Genomic DNA, 15,590 nt, shown 5'->3' on the forward strand with positions numbered 1-15,590 from the left:
CTTTCAGGTAGTTATAGAGAGCACATTAAGCCACTTACTGCTGATCTCAGCGTGTCAAGACAGAACAGATGCTGCTGTTTTAAGTGATTGCTGTACCTACCACTGTAAGGTCACAGTGAAGGAACCGCACATTAACAGGACAAGACGACCAGAGCAACAGCAAAGCATGATCACAATAGTAACATATAGGAGATCAAGGAAACATGCAGATGTGATCACATGAACGATTTGCAATAAACAACACTTCTTCTAGCTAACATTTACATGCATTTAAAAAGTGGAAGCGTGCAGAATTTGTCTTAGGAGATCATGCTTATTTTTACATGAAAGTGACTGTTGGAAGAGGTTGGAAGATTGCACATGGTGGCCTGCAGGTGTACCACAAATCAGAAGAAATAAAGAATCCACCTATGACATTAGACGGCATATAAGGCAATAACAGAGCAATTTACTAAGAGAAAAAGTAATGCCATGAAAGTTAAAAGTCTGCCATTTGCATATGGGCCAACCATCGACAAGGGAAGCCTGGCATAAGAAGACCCAGCAGCAAAGGAAGATTTTGCAACACAGCAGACCCCAACCTTCCTGGAAGACAATTTTTTTTCTCACAGTTCATTTTATTCTGATACTGAGCTGAGAGGAGCAATGGAATTACCACAAATTCAAGGAGCTGTTATGATGCCCAGGAACCAGACCATGACTTACCACCAACCTGTTTTACAAATAACCACCTGATGTTATGTGTTGGATTTTGATACTTTGATCTGAATGAACCATTATCTAGTAAGTAATATTTTCCCTCTTCATTGCCAGGTCTCAGACAACCTTGACCTTTGAACTTCCCATTATAGATCACCTGTGGAAAAATCACATCTGACATCCCAGGCAACCCTATCTATATTCATTCCCCACTGGCTATGCCAAATACAAAATCTGGAAAAAATTTGTTCCCAGACTGCATTAATCTCATTGTAGGGAGGTAACTCTACTTTCGAACAGAGTTTACAAAACCTTTATCTTTTTCCCCCTACCCATTTTTAAATACTTCTTGTTACCCTCTTTTTGCCTTTGTTTCCAAACACACATGAGCATAATCAGGGATGAATGAGCTGATGACTGCAAAGATATGGAAAAATTGGCAGCATGGACAGTTTCCAGACACTCGTGATGTTATCTACAGAGGTGCCATGACTTGATTTCTCCAAGGAACATAGCATTCAAAACACAGAGGATCTCTGACTGACACTGTTTGAAGCAAGCTCCACTCTCAGGACCACTGTGTCTGATCCTGAGGTGTATTCTGCATGTGACTGACTGCCCTTGTCTTCTGGCATTACACACAGCCTAGACATGAAAGAGCCAGCTGAATATTGCACTCAATCTCAGCAGATACAGCACAGAAAGAATGGAGCTACTCGAGTTTACTCACCAGTCTGAGCAGCAGATTTCTTTCTTGGAGAGAAGGCTGAAGAACGACAGTGAAGTCATCCTTTTGATCATACCTCTCAGACTCCAGCAGTTTTTCCCAAGCATCCTGAATAGACAACCATTTAATTGGGTGAGTATTATCAGGTAGAGAGTGTAATATATGTGCAATTCGTCAGGGCTTAAAGAGAACTAAGATTATCCCCACCCCTAATAAGCCACAATAATCAAATTCTGTAATCCAGGACAAAGACAGTAATTTAATGAAATCTTCTTACACAATAATTGGAAACTCCTTGTAGCTATGAGAGAGCTACACTGATATACCATAATTTTCTTTGAAAGAGTAGCAAGCTTAGCAAGGCAATGAACTGTCATGCTTATTGCCTCTCATTTTTAAAAGGAATTGTAGCACAACTGTCTTTGTCTTAACAGGAAGCTTCCCTCTTCTAAATCATGTGTCAGGTTACTGGACAAGATGGATCATTTTTCTGATGGGATATGACAAATCCTAGCTTGCCAAAAGCTATATAGTCATTAGAAACTTCAAGAGATACTAAGATCACTCAGGTATAGAGAGAAGTTATCTCCAATGTTCTTGATGTAAGAAACGGGGTTGGGATTGCTGTGGACATGTGGTAAAAAGGCTGTTACTCAACTTCCTCACTGCTAGTCCTCCCTTAACTCCTCACTTCAGTCCAATCTGGAAAATGAATAGACATGTCTAGCAATATGAGACCCAAGCAATACAGAAGATGCCATACCGGATAGGACCACCTCTGTATGTTATCATCTAATGAGGAGCGTTCACCAACACAATTGCACTGATTCCTGCCTGGATTGCTGCAGAAAAGAATGAAAAACACAAAAGACATTATGAACATTCGATAAACAAGACAGATAACATGAACTCTTTTAAGCCACTGACAAGCATATATTGAAGTCTAAATTGTTGCATATATTGAGAAAGCTACATGGAACATCCTAATTTTTGATATAAACATAAAATGATATATATTTCCACGTCCAGAGCTTTAGATTTCTTCTTGATTTGAAAGCCTATTCGGATGACAAATAGCACAGGGTCTCACAAGCTAGCAGCATGCTCAGGCTTAAAATAGCAGCTCCACTAGTTTTCAAACATTTCCCTATCTATAGTTGCATAGGAAAATTGAACAGATTCAGAATACTTTCACAGGAACTTCTGCCTTAGTATTCGGCAACAAGACCTCCATCTAGAAATGTGGATGGAAGGTCAATGCTGCAAAACCTTATATATGCTAAACGATGGTCAGGCACTGTCAAGCAGCTAACCAATCTCAGCCAAATTTCTGACCTGCAAGGTGAGATGTGCATATTGCATGTTTCTGCAGCTAGTTGGAGAGCTCAGACCTTCTCCCAAGGCTGTAGACAGGAACAATGAGATACATTTAAGATTAGTCTTGTTCCAGCAAAGATATACTTGGTTTAAAGTGCCTGGATGGACTGGAATCTGAGAAACGTTTTTGTGGGGTTTGCAAGATGTAAGCAATAAGTACCTGTCAGGATCAGACTCTCTCTCCTTTTCACAGAGCTCTAGCTAAACCTATAAAATGGGTAATTTCTGTTAAAGTGCTTTTATCACTGCTGGTGAGTGAAAGAAATATGAACTCAGGGCCAGAATCTTTCCCAAGCCTAACAGAAGAACCTCATACAATAAATGAAGAGAGTTCTATGCCTAGAAATGTGGTTCACACACTACATTTAGTTCAGACAACACTTCTAGTTGGTAAGAAACTAATAAAGGAAGGAACTTTAAATGCCTATTATGTCCCAAACTTCAATGCCTAAAGTTAGGTACTGACATGGGACTGGGAGTGTCAGCCGCTAATCTCTTAGACACTTGAAGTCTCATCTTTTGGTATGAGCTTATGTTTTTCTCTCAAAGCACAGTTCAAAATGAGGACTTGGTAGCCAAATGCCAAGGCCCTTATCTGGGAGATGATCTGGGCCTGAGGCTGAGATGAACCCAGAAGTTTACCAAACATTAAAGTACAAGGCTTGCAGATTGGTGGAACTGTTCAACCAGATAAACACATCTACAAGAGCATGCTGACAAGAAAGCAAATTGCCTTAAGTTGAAAAGGAAATATAAAAATTCCTCAGAGGAAAGAAAATTAGATCTATTTAATTTTATTTTTAAGGCCTTCAATATATGGCAAGGCCCATATTCCTAAATCCATCTTTTCCACCTCTCATCTATGTGTCTCACATTTTCCCACTCAGTGCCTGTGCAGGAGAAATAAGCTAGAATGCTCCATGCAATCGCTTTTGACAAGGAAAGCTTCTCCTCTGCTTATACTTGTTGTTAAGCACGTGGTTATGCAGCAGCCAGACCCCTTCCTTGACGGATGGAATGTCTCCCAGGTTGTATACACGCAAAGCTTGTGAAACACTTCAGGATGACTATATTAGTACATATGGTGTCTTATGCCACAGGCACAGGAAAAAAATTACTGTGGAGTAAGATGGAGTGTAATCTCATCAGCTGTAAACTACTCCACCATAACCGTCCATGTGTGCACTCCTACTCCATACTAAATTGGGACATAGCTACTCACACTTTTGTTACAAGGTACTGAGAAAGGGAGACGGATGAAAGCATCTAGGCACGCTGTTACCATAAGGAACTGACAAGTTGGATGTTCTCCATCCTACCATACCCTGAGCCCGAGTAGTAGCTTTCACGTAGCCTAACAATGTACTTTAAGACCAGTTATTCCTTTTGCGAACATTGATACCTAGAAACTTAAACTTTTAAAGAGCCTTCAGAGGTTTTGACTCGAGAGTTGCAGAGTTTAGTCAGTAGCACTGACTAAAGAGCTGGAGGTAGGTAGACTGCAGCCTTGTGACCATAACCACAGTGCCGGGTCTGGCTGGGATGGAGTTAACTTTCTTCATAGCAGCCCATATGGTGCTGTGTTTTGGATTTGTGGCTAAAACTGTTGATAGCACACCAATGCTTTGGCTGTTGCTGAACAGTGCTTGTACCGCGTTGAGGCTTTCTCTTTTTCCCCACTCTGCTCCACCCAGCAAGTAGGCTGGGAGCGGGCAAGAGATTGTGAGGGGACACGGCTGGGACAGCTGACCTGAACTGGCCGAGGGGGTATTCCACAATACGTGACACCATGCTGAGCAATAAAAACCGAGGTAGAGGAAGAAGAGGAGGGGCGTTTTGGCTTCCAAGGTCGCTGTTTCTTGGAGCCTGGTTGGACATCGTTCCACTCGTGGGAGGTGGTGAGCGATTACCTTTGTGTAAGTTATTTCCTCCCACCCTTTCTTTCACCTATTAAACTGCCCTTATCTGTCCCCATGAGTTTTCTTGCTTTCGTTCTTCCTAGTCTTTCTCCTGTCCTCTTGGGCGTTGGTAAAGGCAGAAGTGAGTGAGAGGCTGTAGCTGCTGGCCACATATGCCTTGCAGAAAGAGTTTACCAGAAACAAAGTGGAGACCGAAAATCTTTGACATACTTTTGTATTAAGGGCAGAAAAACTGTTCAGAAGACTCTACCTCAGTTATAAAGTCAATACATACACATATCTATGTGTCTGAACACTAGTGAGAGACAACATCAAGAATTTAAAGGAACCTCTGTTACCTGGCATTATTGTAATCTTGGCATGCAAGAGAGGAAGTTGAGAGTTCAGTGGAATCCACCAGGTTTACGAAGGCCTTGGGAACCTGCGGTAATAAAGAAAAAATTAATCACGTTATATTTGCAATTAAAGATCAGAAAGTAGCAATAACAGTAAATTATGTCTACAGCTTCGCATGTGTTACCTCTTGCCTGGGATTCTGCCAGCATAAAATCAATGATCTAAGTCTTTGCCAATTCCATCCTGAACCCTATTCCTATGCCTGCCATCTAGAATAACATTCATCATCATTCATGAAGTACTTGTGATGATGACTTCTTGACTGAGACCCAGCAATTCATTTTGCATAACCAAAGTGGCCACCAGCCAACTAAATTGAACTCAAATGAACTAGGAACTACCATTTTTGTGGCAACATACCAATGCAAAACTGGGGATGAAAAGTCCTGTATAATATCATAAGCATTCGTGCATGCTGCCTCACCTCTCCCCCAAGCAGAAAGTGGCTTTCCATTTACATAATGATATTTCACTTTTGCAAGTGCACATAAACAGATTCTGGAAATAATAGTGGAGAAAATCTGAAAAGAATGTGTAGGTGGAACTTCACCTGTACACAACATTTGTTGAAGTCGGTCTGAGAAAAACGAGTGGTTGTGGCCCGGTGCAATCAAACTGTACCAGGCTTAGAACACCCTTTAGGCCTTCAATCCAGCAAAACAAAATTCTTGGAAGATGCTTTTGAAATACTTCAGATAAACAGTTAATAGTCTGCTTTAGTAGCGATATATCTGCATCTAGTCTACTATTCATCAGTAGACTAAGACTCAGTGCAGAGCATTTCCCAGAAACCATGCTAGATAAGCGGATAATTTGTAGCTCAGCCAGCTAGAAAACCTTTAGAAATGCTGAGATCTTAAAATGAACACATAATAGGAAAAAAGATCCATTCTACGTATTTTTAATGGGTGTTTTCCCTGGTCTGTAAAAGTCATGACCAGGTAGTTAGCAGCCTGAACACTGCCTAGGTAGCTCCACACATCCAGTAATTAGATATCAGTTATTTTCACAAACAGCTCTGCTAAACATGAATGACATTCAGACCTAGACAGATGTACTCCATTTTTAATAGAAATCACTTAAAAAACCCAAAGACTGAGTGGTACATCAGCTTGTGTTGCAAAACGAAGCAGTTACTTGTCTGTCCTTTCTGTTTGCATGCATCAGCTTTTTAAAAGCATGAATAGAACACTTACTGACAATGAATGAAGTCAGTGGATTGAAGTCAATGAGATTGGTGTTATAAGTCACCTGAACAGTGGTACAAGCCCTAGTCCAGTAAGGGAGATTGCAAAAATCAGCAAAAGATTCAGGTATTCAATGTTGATTAATAAATCTTACCTTTTTATACAAAAAATCCAAGACAGCTTTAAGTTTTTCCAGATTGTCCAATATGCAGCTCTTCTGTAAATGAGATAAGAAATGCCATCAGAACTAGCAGAAAACCCAAAATTATCAATTTGCCAAAGGTCACAAATCCTGTGTGTTGAGGTGTGTACTGAAGTGTTACCAACGACCACTATATTCTGGATTCAGCCTTAGCCAGCACCAAGAAAAAAACAAGGAACTAGTTTTGTAATTTAACTGCCTATAATTAGACAACTTCTTTAGACTTGAAGGTGGAAAAGAGCTGTTCTACTAAGGCATCTCAGACTTGGGATCACAAATTAAGTACACATGTTTATAAACAAACAAAAAAAAAAGTGCGCCATGTGCTTACATCACTGGATAGAGTCATTCCAACATCCTGGAACCAGCTACTGCTTTGGTTCACTATGGCAGAGACCACAGCTTGGGAAAGTGTCTTAACCACCTGCCTTGACTGCTAAACCACCCCATGAAAAGCTTACCAGTTGTGTGGAGGCACAGGAAGAGCATGGGTTTTCAGCACTAAAAAAAACTGTGATCAGTTTCCAGTCATTTTGGAAGTCCATCATCTGGGAGAAAAAAAAACAACAAAAAAATTGAATAGGACGATGAGAGACCTATTTGCCATTTTCCTTTCTCACACAGGATCTGCTACAGCTTTAAATCAGGAAGACCAAGCAGTAGCCCATGACCCTACCCTGGCCACCTGATCACTTCCATTTGACAAACCATTCACCTTTTCCCAACAGGAGACAGCAAATGGATGGTTAGGCAACAAATGCTGCAATTAAAGCTGAACGCACACCTATACAAATCTCAGGTTAGAGCCAGAAATTGTCGCTGCCATTGAAGAGTCCATTGGAGAAGATGGGCATGCACAGCTTAGCACAGAGCTTGATGCTGCTTCTTTCCATCACCGTTGCAGCTTGCTGACAGGGTTAATGTTCCTGAACTGCTGAGATTGGGTCACGCTAGTGGAATGAAGACTGGAGCAAAAATCTGAGAGCTAGAGCTCTGCTCAGCTGTGCTACATTTACTAGGCAGTTCTTGCCAATCCTGAAGAGCATTGGTTAGAACCACTCAGTTCTACAAAAGTGTATGCTAAATCCATGTACAAACAGTCCGATGGGCTCCCTGTAGAGTGAGGAGACAACAGCAGACTCACCTTGGCAACTACATTTTCCTGTTATGTCAAGACCATTTTACAAAATAAGATGCCTCAGGGTTAAGAATAGAAGAAAAATGAATGCGTAAAACTCCAGGATGGGATTTACAAAGCACTTAGCCATGAGTGATAATTCGAGCTCTCACCAGCCTCAACCACTGACATCAGCCAAAGCATATCTAGGCCTTTATTGTCCTTTCTGAAAATATGATCCTAAAAGACCAAGAGGAAACTGAAGAGCCAAATACTGAGAATTATTATTTTGGGTTGGCTTCTCAGAAACTGGCACAGTTACGGAGTGCAGCTAGCAGAGGTCTCACATTCTTAACCAAGAGAAAACAAACATACTGTCTTCCCTAGCAAGCTCTTCAGCCACTCTGACAAACGTAAACCAGGTAGGATACTTTCAAGAATAAAACTCTGTACTTAAAAGGTACAGAATTGATTCTTATTTACAACAGAAAGACCAAAGTCCGTTAACCTCAGGAAATGGCATTTTCTACTTCGAAGACATTTTTGATTGCTGTTTACAGTATTTAATACCATTTCTCCCTTTTTCTGCTTCAGCATCAAGCTCTCTGAATTGTCTTGTGCTTTAAACAAACCTGATTCTCTTTCATGAGCTTCACTATTTCTTCAGCTTGATGCAGGAGGTCTCTGAAAAGCAGAAAGGAAAAGAGAAACTATGAAGGCATCAGTAAGGGTAAAGCTTTGGCTGATTTTTACCATTAAATCAAACAACATATGAGACTTCAGGTGGGATTAATCTTTTCTCTCCTAAATGTGTTAAGATTAGACTCTTGTCTGTGCTACACAGAGAGCCTGGGGTGATTAGCTCATATTCAAGCATCTCACTTTCAGACATGTGTGCTTAGATGAAAACAGCAGACACAGCTTGGTAGGCACACCTCTAATTCTATTTGAGCCAAAAAAATTGTCTTGCAGCTATAAAGAGGGAGACCTGATGTTAAGTCAGGTGAACCAGCCCGCAAAGCACGCAGTGGGCTTTGTTCCTCCTGCTTCTGAGAAATGACAATTGAGCCACAGTGGCAGGGTCTGGGTCTGTCCCTGGCATGTCTGTGCAGCCTCTGCACAGGCAGTACTGAACATATTCTGTGCCCAGTGAAGTGCTCCAGCATCAAAGGTTTCCATCCTCCACCCTGCCAGCTGTAAATCAACTGCCCAGCCAAAACCCCCTCAGACTTACATGGCTTGACTCTCTGATGTTGCTCCCTTTGTGCCAGGTGGAGGAGACAGGTGTAGGACCGAGGGATTAAAACGGCTAATGAGAGCTGAATGACATAAACAGATTAGGCGAGTTCTGCATACAAGGGGCCATTTCACTATAAACACAACAGAACTAAAACAGCCAGAAAATGTAAAGTCTGAGGATCTCTTGGCAGGCATGAGAGGTACACCTGAGCCCCTCTGCAGCTGTTCTTGCTGGTTTTGCTCCTCACCTTCTCAAGTGGAGGTTTGACATCTGAGTTTGCCTCCAGACTCAGGTCAGAAACCTCCATCCCCATCTCTCATGTCAGCCACAAGTAGTGTAGGTGGATTTAAATACAGGCAGCTGTAGAAATGAAGTTACTAGGAAGGGCTACCCAGAGACAGCCTCCTGAAGCGCTGAGGAGTTGCCAGGTTTTACGCCCCTTTCACAGGGAAATGGAGGTGACATTAAGACACTAGGAAGAAGATTTGGAGGGGAAGACCCTGGAGCTATCCACTACTCAGCATTTCAGTGGACCTGAAGGTTTTACTTGCAACACCCTTCAAGCAAGTCAAGGCTGCCTTCAGAGCCAGCTGGAACAAGCTGATAGATGATGAATTCACATATGTGCTGCATCTATGGCAGCCCCAGTGTAAATCCTGAACACATGGCAGCGGAAAGAGTACTGGACAGGCAAACCCACACAAGATTTCACTGGGCTAGCATGGGCAGCAAGCACACACCAGCAGGGACTGTGGCGTGGGTAGTAGTAGCAGCCCCAAAATCCCTGTTGGGCACATAATACTCTTGCAGCAGTCTGCGGCACCCCTTCTTCACTGCTATTTGTCTACCTGGACAGTCTCTTTAAACCCAGCACAGACAACCCAGACTGGCTGTACTCATATTCCCCGAGTACACCATCCCTCAGGCTTCCCTTACACCCCTGCAGTGTGCTTGTGCTGCACCTGCTCTGCAGCCCAGCAAAGCCCTGGAGCTCCTGCCAGCCTGCTGTTCAATCAATTTGCTTGAGTTTCAGTGTGACAGCAAGACGCACCTGCTAAAGTTTCCACGCTTACTTCAAGGAGGCTCTTTCCTGTGCTATAGAAAGGGAAGAGAAAACAGGAAGTTGCTGTTATTCCGTTTCTCAAAGAAAAATTATATTACAGCACAGCCTCGATTTCTTATTAGCTACGCTACAGCTCAGAGTGCGTATTCATGGCAGCTGCTGAAATTAAGAATGGGGCCTTTCTTTCCCCAAAACCATCATGTCATCAGCCACTGCTGAGTAAGAACGCAGTCTTAGATCTCAATTTTTTGTGTCTCTGTACACTCTGCATGTTGCAGTAATTTTGCTTATGCATACATACAAGTAATGCAGGGACCTCTCTGTGTGCACCCACATACAAGTGGACACAGATGTTTGTACAACCAAATTGACACAATTTGTTTGTACAAATAAAAAAATCAGTCTTTTAAAGTTTGTCTGTGCAGGGCCAAATCCTCATCCGGAATGTTATGACTCAAAAGAGCTACACAGACTCGCATCTACAAAGTTTAGCCATATGTTCACTCACTGATTTAGATCTGCTAAGGGGGCATGAAAGAAGAAAAATGGGGTAAGGCTTGTCCATGAAGCACTGGGAATCATTCAAGCAGAAGACAGGGCATCATGACTCCTGGGTTCTTTCTTTGCTTTGATAAATCCCTCCTTTCTGGTGTCTAACTAGTAGATGATGATATTTACTACCTAGGATTCATCATGTAGCAATGATTCTTAATCAAGGTTATTGCAGCCGTAAGGTAGTGCTATATCTTGCATAAGTACAAAGAATTTCTGTTAACTAAGGATTGGGAAGAATCCAGTGTCTCAAAATCCTTTATATTTTATGTAGGCTTTCTCCTCCTCTCTAGAAAACAATAGTAAGAATGGCTTGGGCCTAATTCCTGCACTGTGATACTGTATAAATTAGTATCATGACACTTATCAATGCTAACAATTCATCATTACCTTTGGATTAAATCTTCATGAGGTACACTGGATCCTGGTATCTGTGAACAAGCAAGCAATAAAAATAGCATTAAGCAAAGGGTAAACTAGCTCTACATACACTGTTCCCCTACTGTATTCCGCTCGTTATAGATAGCATTGTTTTCTACATACTCTTCTCCATTGTGTTGTAGTTACTCAGAGATTTTAATTATTTTTCAGAGCTTCCTTATTACAGACTATTTCAGAGCTTGCTTATTACAGACTATTTCATAGTCTGGTAATCCTTTCTTAGTTACTGCTTTCATTAATGAATTTATTACATATGGCTGAAAATAAAATTTGACAAGTTGAACTCAAATTCAGTCAAATGAAATGCTGTTCTAAACCAAATTTGTCTGGATCTACTCCTTTTCAACAAGGGACATGACCTAAAGTCATTTAGATAATTTACATGGATGGCACTCGCCTAGTATGGTGTCTGCTAAAAACACCCTTAACATAAACAGAGGAACTTCATTGATTTCAGAGAGTCTGAGGAGGAGATAGCGACGGAGATGTTTGCTCTAGGAAAGCAGACATTCCTTAAAAGAAGATCATTTATGTTTTTCTGTGGCACCATCCACGAGCAACAAAGACATTAGCACGAAAAAGACTTGCTCTAAGGGGCCATGCATCTGATATGGGCGAAGCACCTTTGCATTTAGGATAATTATTTTCTTCCAAAGAGGGAGGTACTCACAAGGAGTCCAGGAGTGCTGGTTTTCTAATGGAAAGCTTTCACCCCAAGGAAAAGTATGATGTCGTGACAAATACTATCTCAAATTTGAAAGTTGTTTTATGACAAGGGAGAATCTCCCCCATTTCTTCGCAGTTGTAGCCCCTGCAGTGGCTACCAGTTTTTGCCCAACATCCATTTCTACACTTCCTCAAAGCTTGAGAATTGTGGTTAAATACTTTTAATTGGACCTCAAATCTATTTCAGATGTTCACTTCCAATTATTAAGATAAGTAAAGATCATGCAAATCTGACTGTATTAGAACAGGCAGAAGAACTTTACCCAGTGATTTATACATCAGAATTATATCTTTGGGATTCTTCTAAAGCCTCTACCTTCCAGATAGGAAACCAGTTTCTACAGAAAACACTTCAACAGGATGGAAAAATCTACTGCATTTCACAATAATTTGTTCTAATGGTGATCACCAAAATTTTTTTCCAGTTTGAATTTTCCCAGCTGCTTCTTCCAGTTATTCGATCCGTTACGCTCATTGTTAGGAAAATCCAAGCACTGTAATCAAATACCATGGTTCTCTGCAAGAGCACTGTGATCACATTTCCTCCTGCGCGAAGTCAGGTGGCTATTTTTAGACTTAGGGTATACTGGAACACTGAACAGCAGGTATTTCCAGTCATTTTTTTACCAGAAGCCTTTGATGCTTGTGGAAAGATTCAAGTCCTGAACGCCCTAACTGGGACCCCAAACTACATCATCAGTTCACTTCATCATCACAACGGAGGAAATGGGTCACATTCAGCACACTTCCCGCTTGTACTTACTCTTTGCAAACTTCCTATTGCAGTCACTGTTTTAATGTCAGCTGGCCTCAGAGCATGAACTGGAGAAAAGTGAAAGACTCCAGGTTAAAAAAGAGCAGCAACCTTGAAAGAAAATTACATTCACCAGTATACTAAAACATAACAAAATTGACTAAAACATAAGAAGTCTATACTCATTGTTTCAACTGGTGGTTTTAAATCGGTCACAGAGGATGAGAAACTTACTCAGGTGTTCAGTAAATACTTTGAGTGCTTAAATGCACTGAAATGCTCAACCATCAAGCAACAAGAGACCACAAAACACTGCTGTGATTGATTTACGTAATAGCGGCATCCTCAATTAGCAGCTGAAGAAACTAAGGTAGAAAAGTAATTATGAATAGAACAAAAAACTGAGGAGTTTGTAGAGCCTACCTCCACTTAGTCACATCCCACACGTATGCATCCCCTCAAAGAGCTGATTTTTCCCCCTGCCCATTCTCAAATCATCTTGGGGAGAGAAAGCCTCTACAAGAATAATATCAAACACAAACCTGAAGAGGAAGGGGTCTCAGGTAACGTCGCCTGCTCACATGAAAACTGGAAGCTTCCTAGAGCCTTTGACATAAACAAATAAATATGGTTGGTTGCTTAGATCTAGCAAGGAAATTTGTGGAAGGAGGGGTCCTATGGGCTCCATTCTCACACAGTACCAAGCTCTTACTCATGTAACAGCAATTTTAAAGAAAAATTACACCTCTGCTAAAAATACCCAGGAATACAGATCTGGACAGCTGCATTTTCAAATCCATTCTTCCAAAACCTGACACTTTTTGCTCAGTTTTCTTACTGACTGCCACAGAACTGGGCCTAGGCAAACAAAGAAATGTGCTGAACGCAACCTGTTGCATCCATTGCTGCAAACAGTGAGTGCTTAATCCGAAAGAGGTCGTAAAGATGGCTACTGCATGCATCTTCACATGCCAAGGGGCACCCACCCAACAGACACAGCAAAAAGCTACATCTCCAACATGCAACAGGAAAGGTAGAATGAACCAATTCTGGGTCCCTGGCAATTGGCAAAATTCCCAGGTGATCATAGAAAGCACTGAAGAGGGGGGAAAAAAAAAAAAAAAAAGAGTTGCATTTGGGGCAAGGATGTGAGTGATGTTATTCACTCAGCATGAGACAGCTAGGAACATTATTTAATGCCCTTCTACATCCAGACTGTAGGTGTGGCCCAACATCTAGTACTTTAAAGAGAGATGAAAGACAACCCCCCGGGGTGACTTGGCTAGGCCTTCCCTCATCACTATGACCATGTTTGGCTAGCTGATCATCACTACTAAGCAAGGGTGAAATCTATATTGCGACAAGGGCCACCACAGTCCCCATGCACCCCCTGGTCCCCAGCTGGAGGACTTTAATGGTGCACATTTTGCAAGGAAGAGTTTAATCTTGTGTTTCTAAAAGAGCAACAGAGCATCTAGGAACAAGCGCTAACCACAATTGCTCTACGTACAGGATATGCAACCTAATAACAAACGTTGCTCGGAGAAACCTTTATTTCCTGATTAGGTACTGTAATCTTGCAGCTGCAACATCACATTGCTGAGTCATTTGCTTTGCATTTATTCTTTGCAGAATCGAAGAGTTTAGAGCACCAAGCTGTATTTTTAATTCTTCTGCCTGCCTCAGAAGAAGCAACAGCCAGAGAGGTGATGATAGGTATTGAAAAAAGCAAAAAAAGATAAAGCTGTATTCATACTTTACCTTTCGTTTCCCCTGTTCTTCCAGATGATCTGCATTACCTTAAAAACATTAAGAGAATGAATTGTGCTTTTTTTTTTAACCTTAGAAAAACACTTCAGAAGACTTAATAAACCTAAAACCACAGAATCCTGCAACCTTTCTCCTCTGCCCTACTTTCCAAAGGTGAGGCTCCTCCCAACAACCAGATGTATTTTCTTATTTTTTGCTGTACTAGAATAAGCTTTTAGTTATTATAAGCAGGTGAGATCTGTTGAAATTAGTGGAATACAATGAAGTCATAAACACAGGTGATGGACTGCTTGTGGTTCTCCTCAACCAACCTCATCCTCCACAGGCCTTTTCTACCCATTTTCCTCTTCAGCACATTTCATATATCTCTGTAGTCTTATTCTGTCCAAATTTAGAGTAATTTGAACATGTACAAGGTGGCACTCCTTAGAAAGGAGCAATTCACATTAATCTGCATCTTCCACAGCCAGAGAGCAACATCACACTGTTGTGAGTTTGCCATAGTGATACAGAAACAGCTGCAATTTCTTCTCTTAGTAAAGAGTGCTGACAGATGAAATAGCCTGTGGAGCCAGAAATCAGGCCTGTAGCTATTTCAGTAAACATTATTCTCTTTCCTTGGGTATACACTTGAATTTATACACATAGAGTTTGGTTTATCCTAAAATCTCCACAAAAGTAGCCACAAAGTCTGAGTCTGGATCCTCAGCTGAACTTCAAAGCGTGCTCGCAGCTGCTCCTCTTTGCCACACTGAAGCCATCAGCATCCAGCAAGTCTCGTAACGAGCCTTACTGTGCTTAGAATAATTGTCCTTTAACATCCAGGAGCTACTTCTAGAATACTTAGTCCTGCTGCATACTTCTGCTTGTACACCTCTCTTTCCATGTCAAAGACAGAGTAATTGCAGAGCCAGCTCAGCCCAGCAGGTGAGATATGCTTGGGTGTAGGGCAGCTGGCAGTGCTTACGCCGCAAGGAGGTGACGTGCGCGGCACGAGCAGGGGGCTCTGGGCAGCCCCTGTGGACATGGGCACCAGTGCACACAGAGGCCAGCACAGTGGCAGAAAGCCACTACTGTTCCCCATGACCACCTCAGTCTCTCCCATGAGCCACACGACGTGACCATCATCAATAACTGTCAGCAACTTCCATATATTTTGGGGTTTCCCCCCCCCCCCCACTTGGGTTTCAGCCATGAGATATTTCCAAATTTATATTATTTTTACTGTACTTGGTAGAAAGTTGAGACAGTTGCTGCCTGGCTGTTGTGTGACATTTTATTTAAAATTTGTGCTTGTTCAATCAGTGTTTTTGGATGATGCTTTACTCGGGACAATAACCAGAACCCTAGCTCTGTTGTTTGAGATACTGGAGGCATGCACAATGAGGGACTGATCTGCATCATGCAAATCTATTGCAGA

At 41.7% G+C, this 15,590-nt stretch overlaps 1 protein-coding gene across 1 annotated transcript in view; it reads right to left on the reverse strand.

The window, feature by feature from the left end:
* The window catches only part of PLB1 (phospholipase B1), a gene marked incomplete at its 5' end in the record, with an annotated part of 92,424 nt that overhangs the window by 64,069 nt on the left and 12,765 nt on the right, over positions 1 to 15,590 (reverse strand). The window contains 12 exons of the mRNA XM_082307342.1: positions 1,430 to 1,534; positions 2,190 to 2,268; positions 5,061 to 5,143; positions 6,460 to 6,522; positions 6,969 to 7,055; positions 8,257 to 8,308; positions 8,859 to 8,943; positions 9,916 to 9,959; positions 10,870 to 10,910; positions 12,410 to 12,468; positions 12,943 to 13,006; positions 14,162 to 14,199. Coding sequence (XP_082163468.1) covers positions 1,430 to 1,534; positions 2,190 to 2,268; positions 5,061 to 5,143; positions 6,460 to 6,522; positions 6,969 to 7,055; positions 8,257 to 8,308; positions 8,859 to 8,943; positions 9,916 to 9,959; positions 10,870 to 10,910; positions 12,410 to 12,468; positions 12,943 to 13,006; positions 14,162 to 14,199 — 800 coding nt within the window. The remainder of the gene's footprint in view (positions 1 to 1,429; positions 1,535 to 2,189; positions 2,269 to 5,060; positions 5,144 to 6,459; positions 6,523 to 6,968; positions 7,056 to 8,256; positions 8,309 to 8,858; positions 8,944 to 9,915; positions 9,960 to 10,869; positions 10,911 to 12,409; positions 12,469 to 12,942; positions 13,007 to 14,161; positions 14,200 to 15,590) is intronic.

The sequence above is a fragment of the Platalea leucorodia genome (assembly GCF_965183815.1).
Source record: "Platalea leucorodia genome assembly, chromosome: 3".
Taxonomy (NCBI): Eukaryota; Metazoa; Chordata; class Aves; order Pelecaniformes; family Threskiornithidae; genus Platalea; species Platalea leucorodia.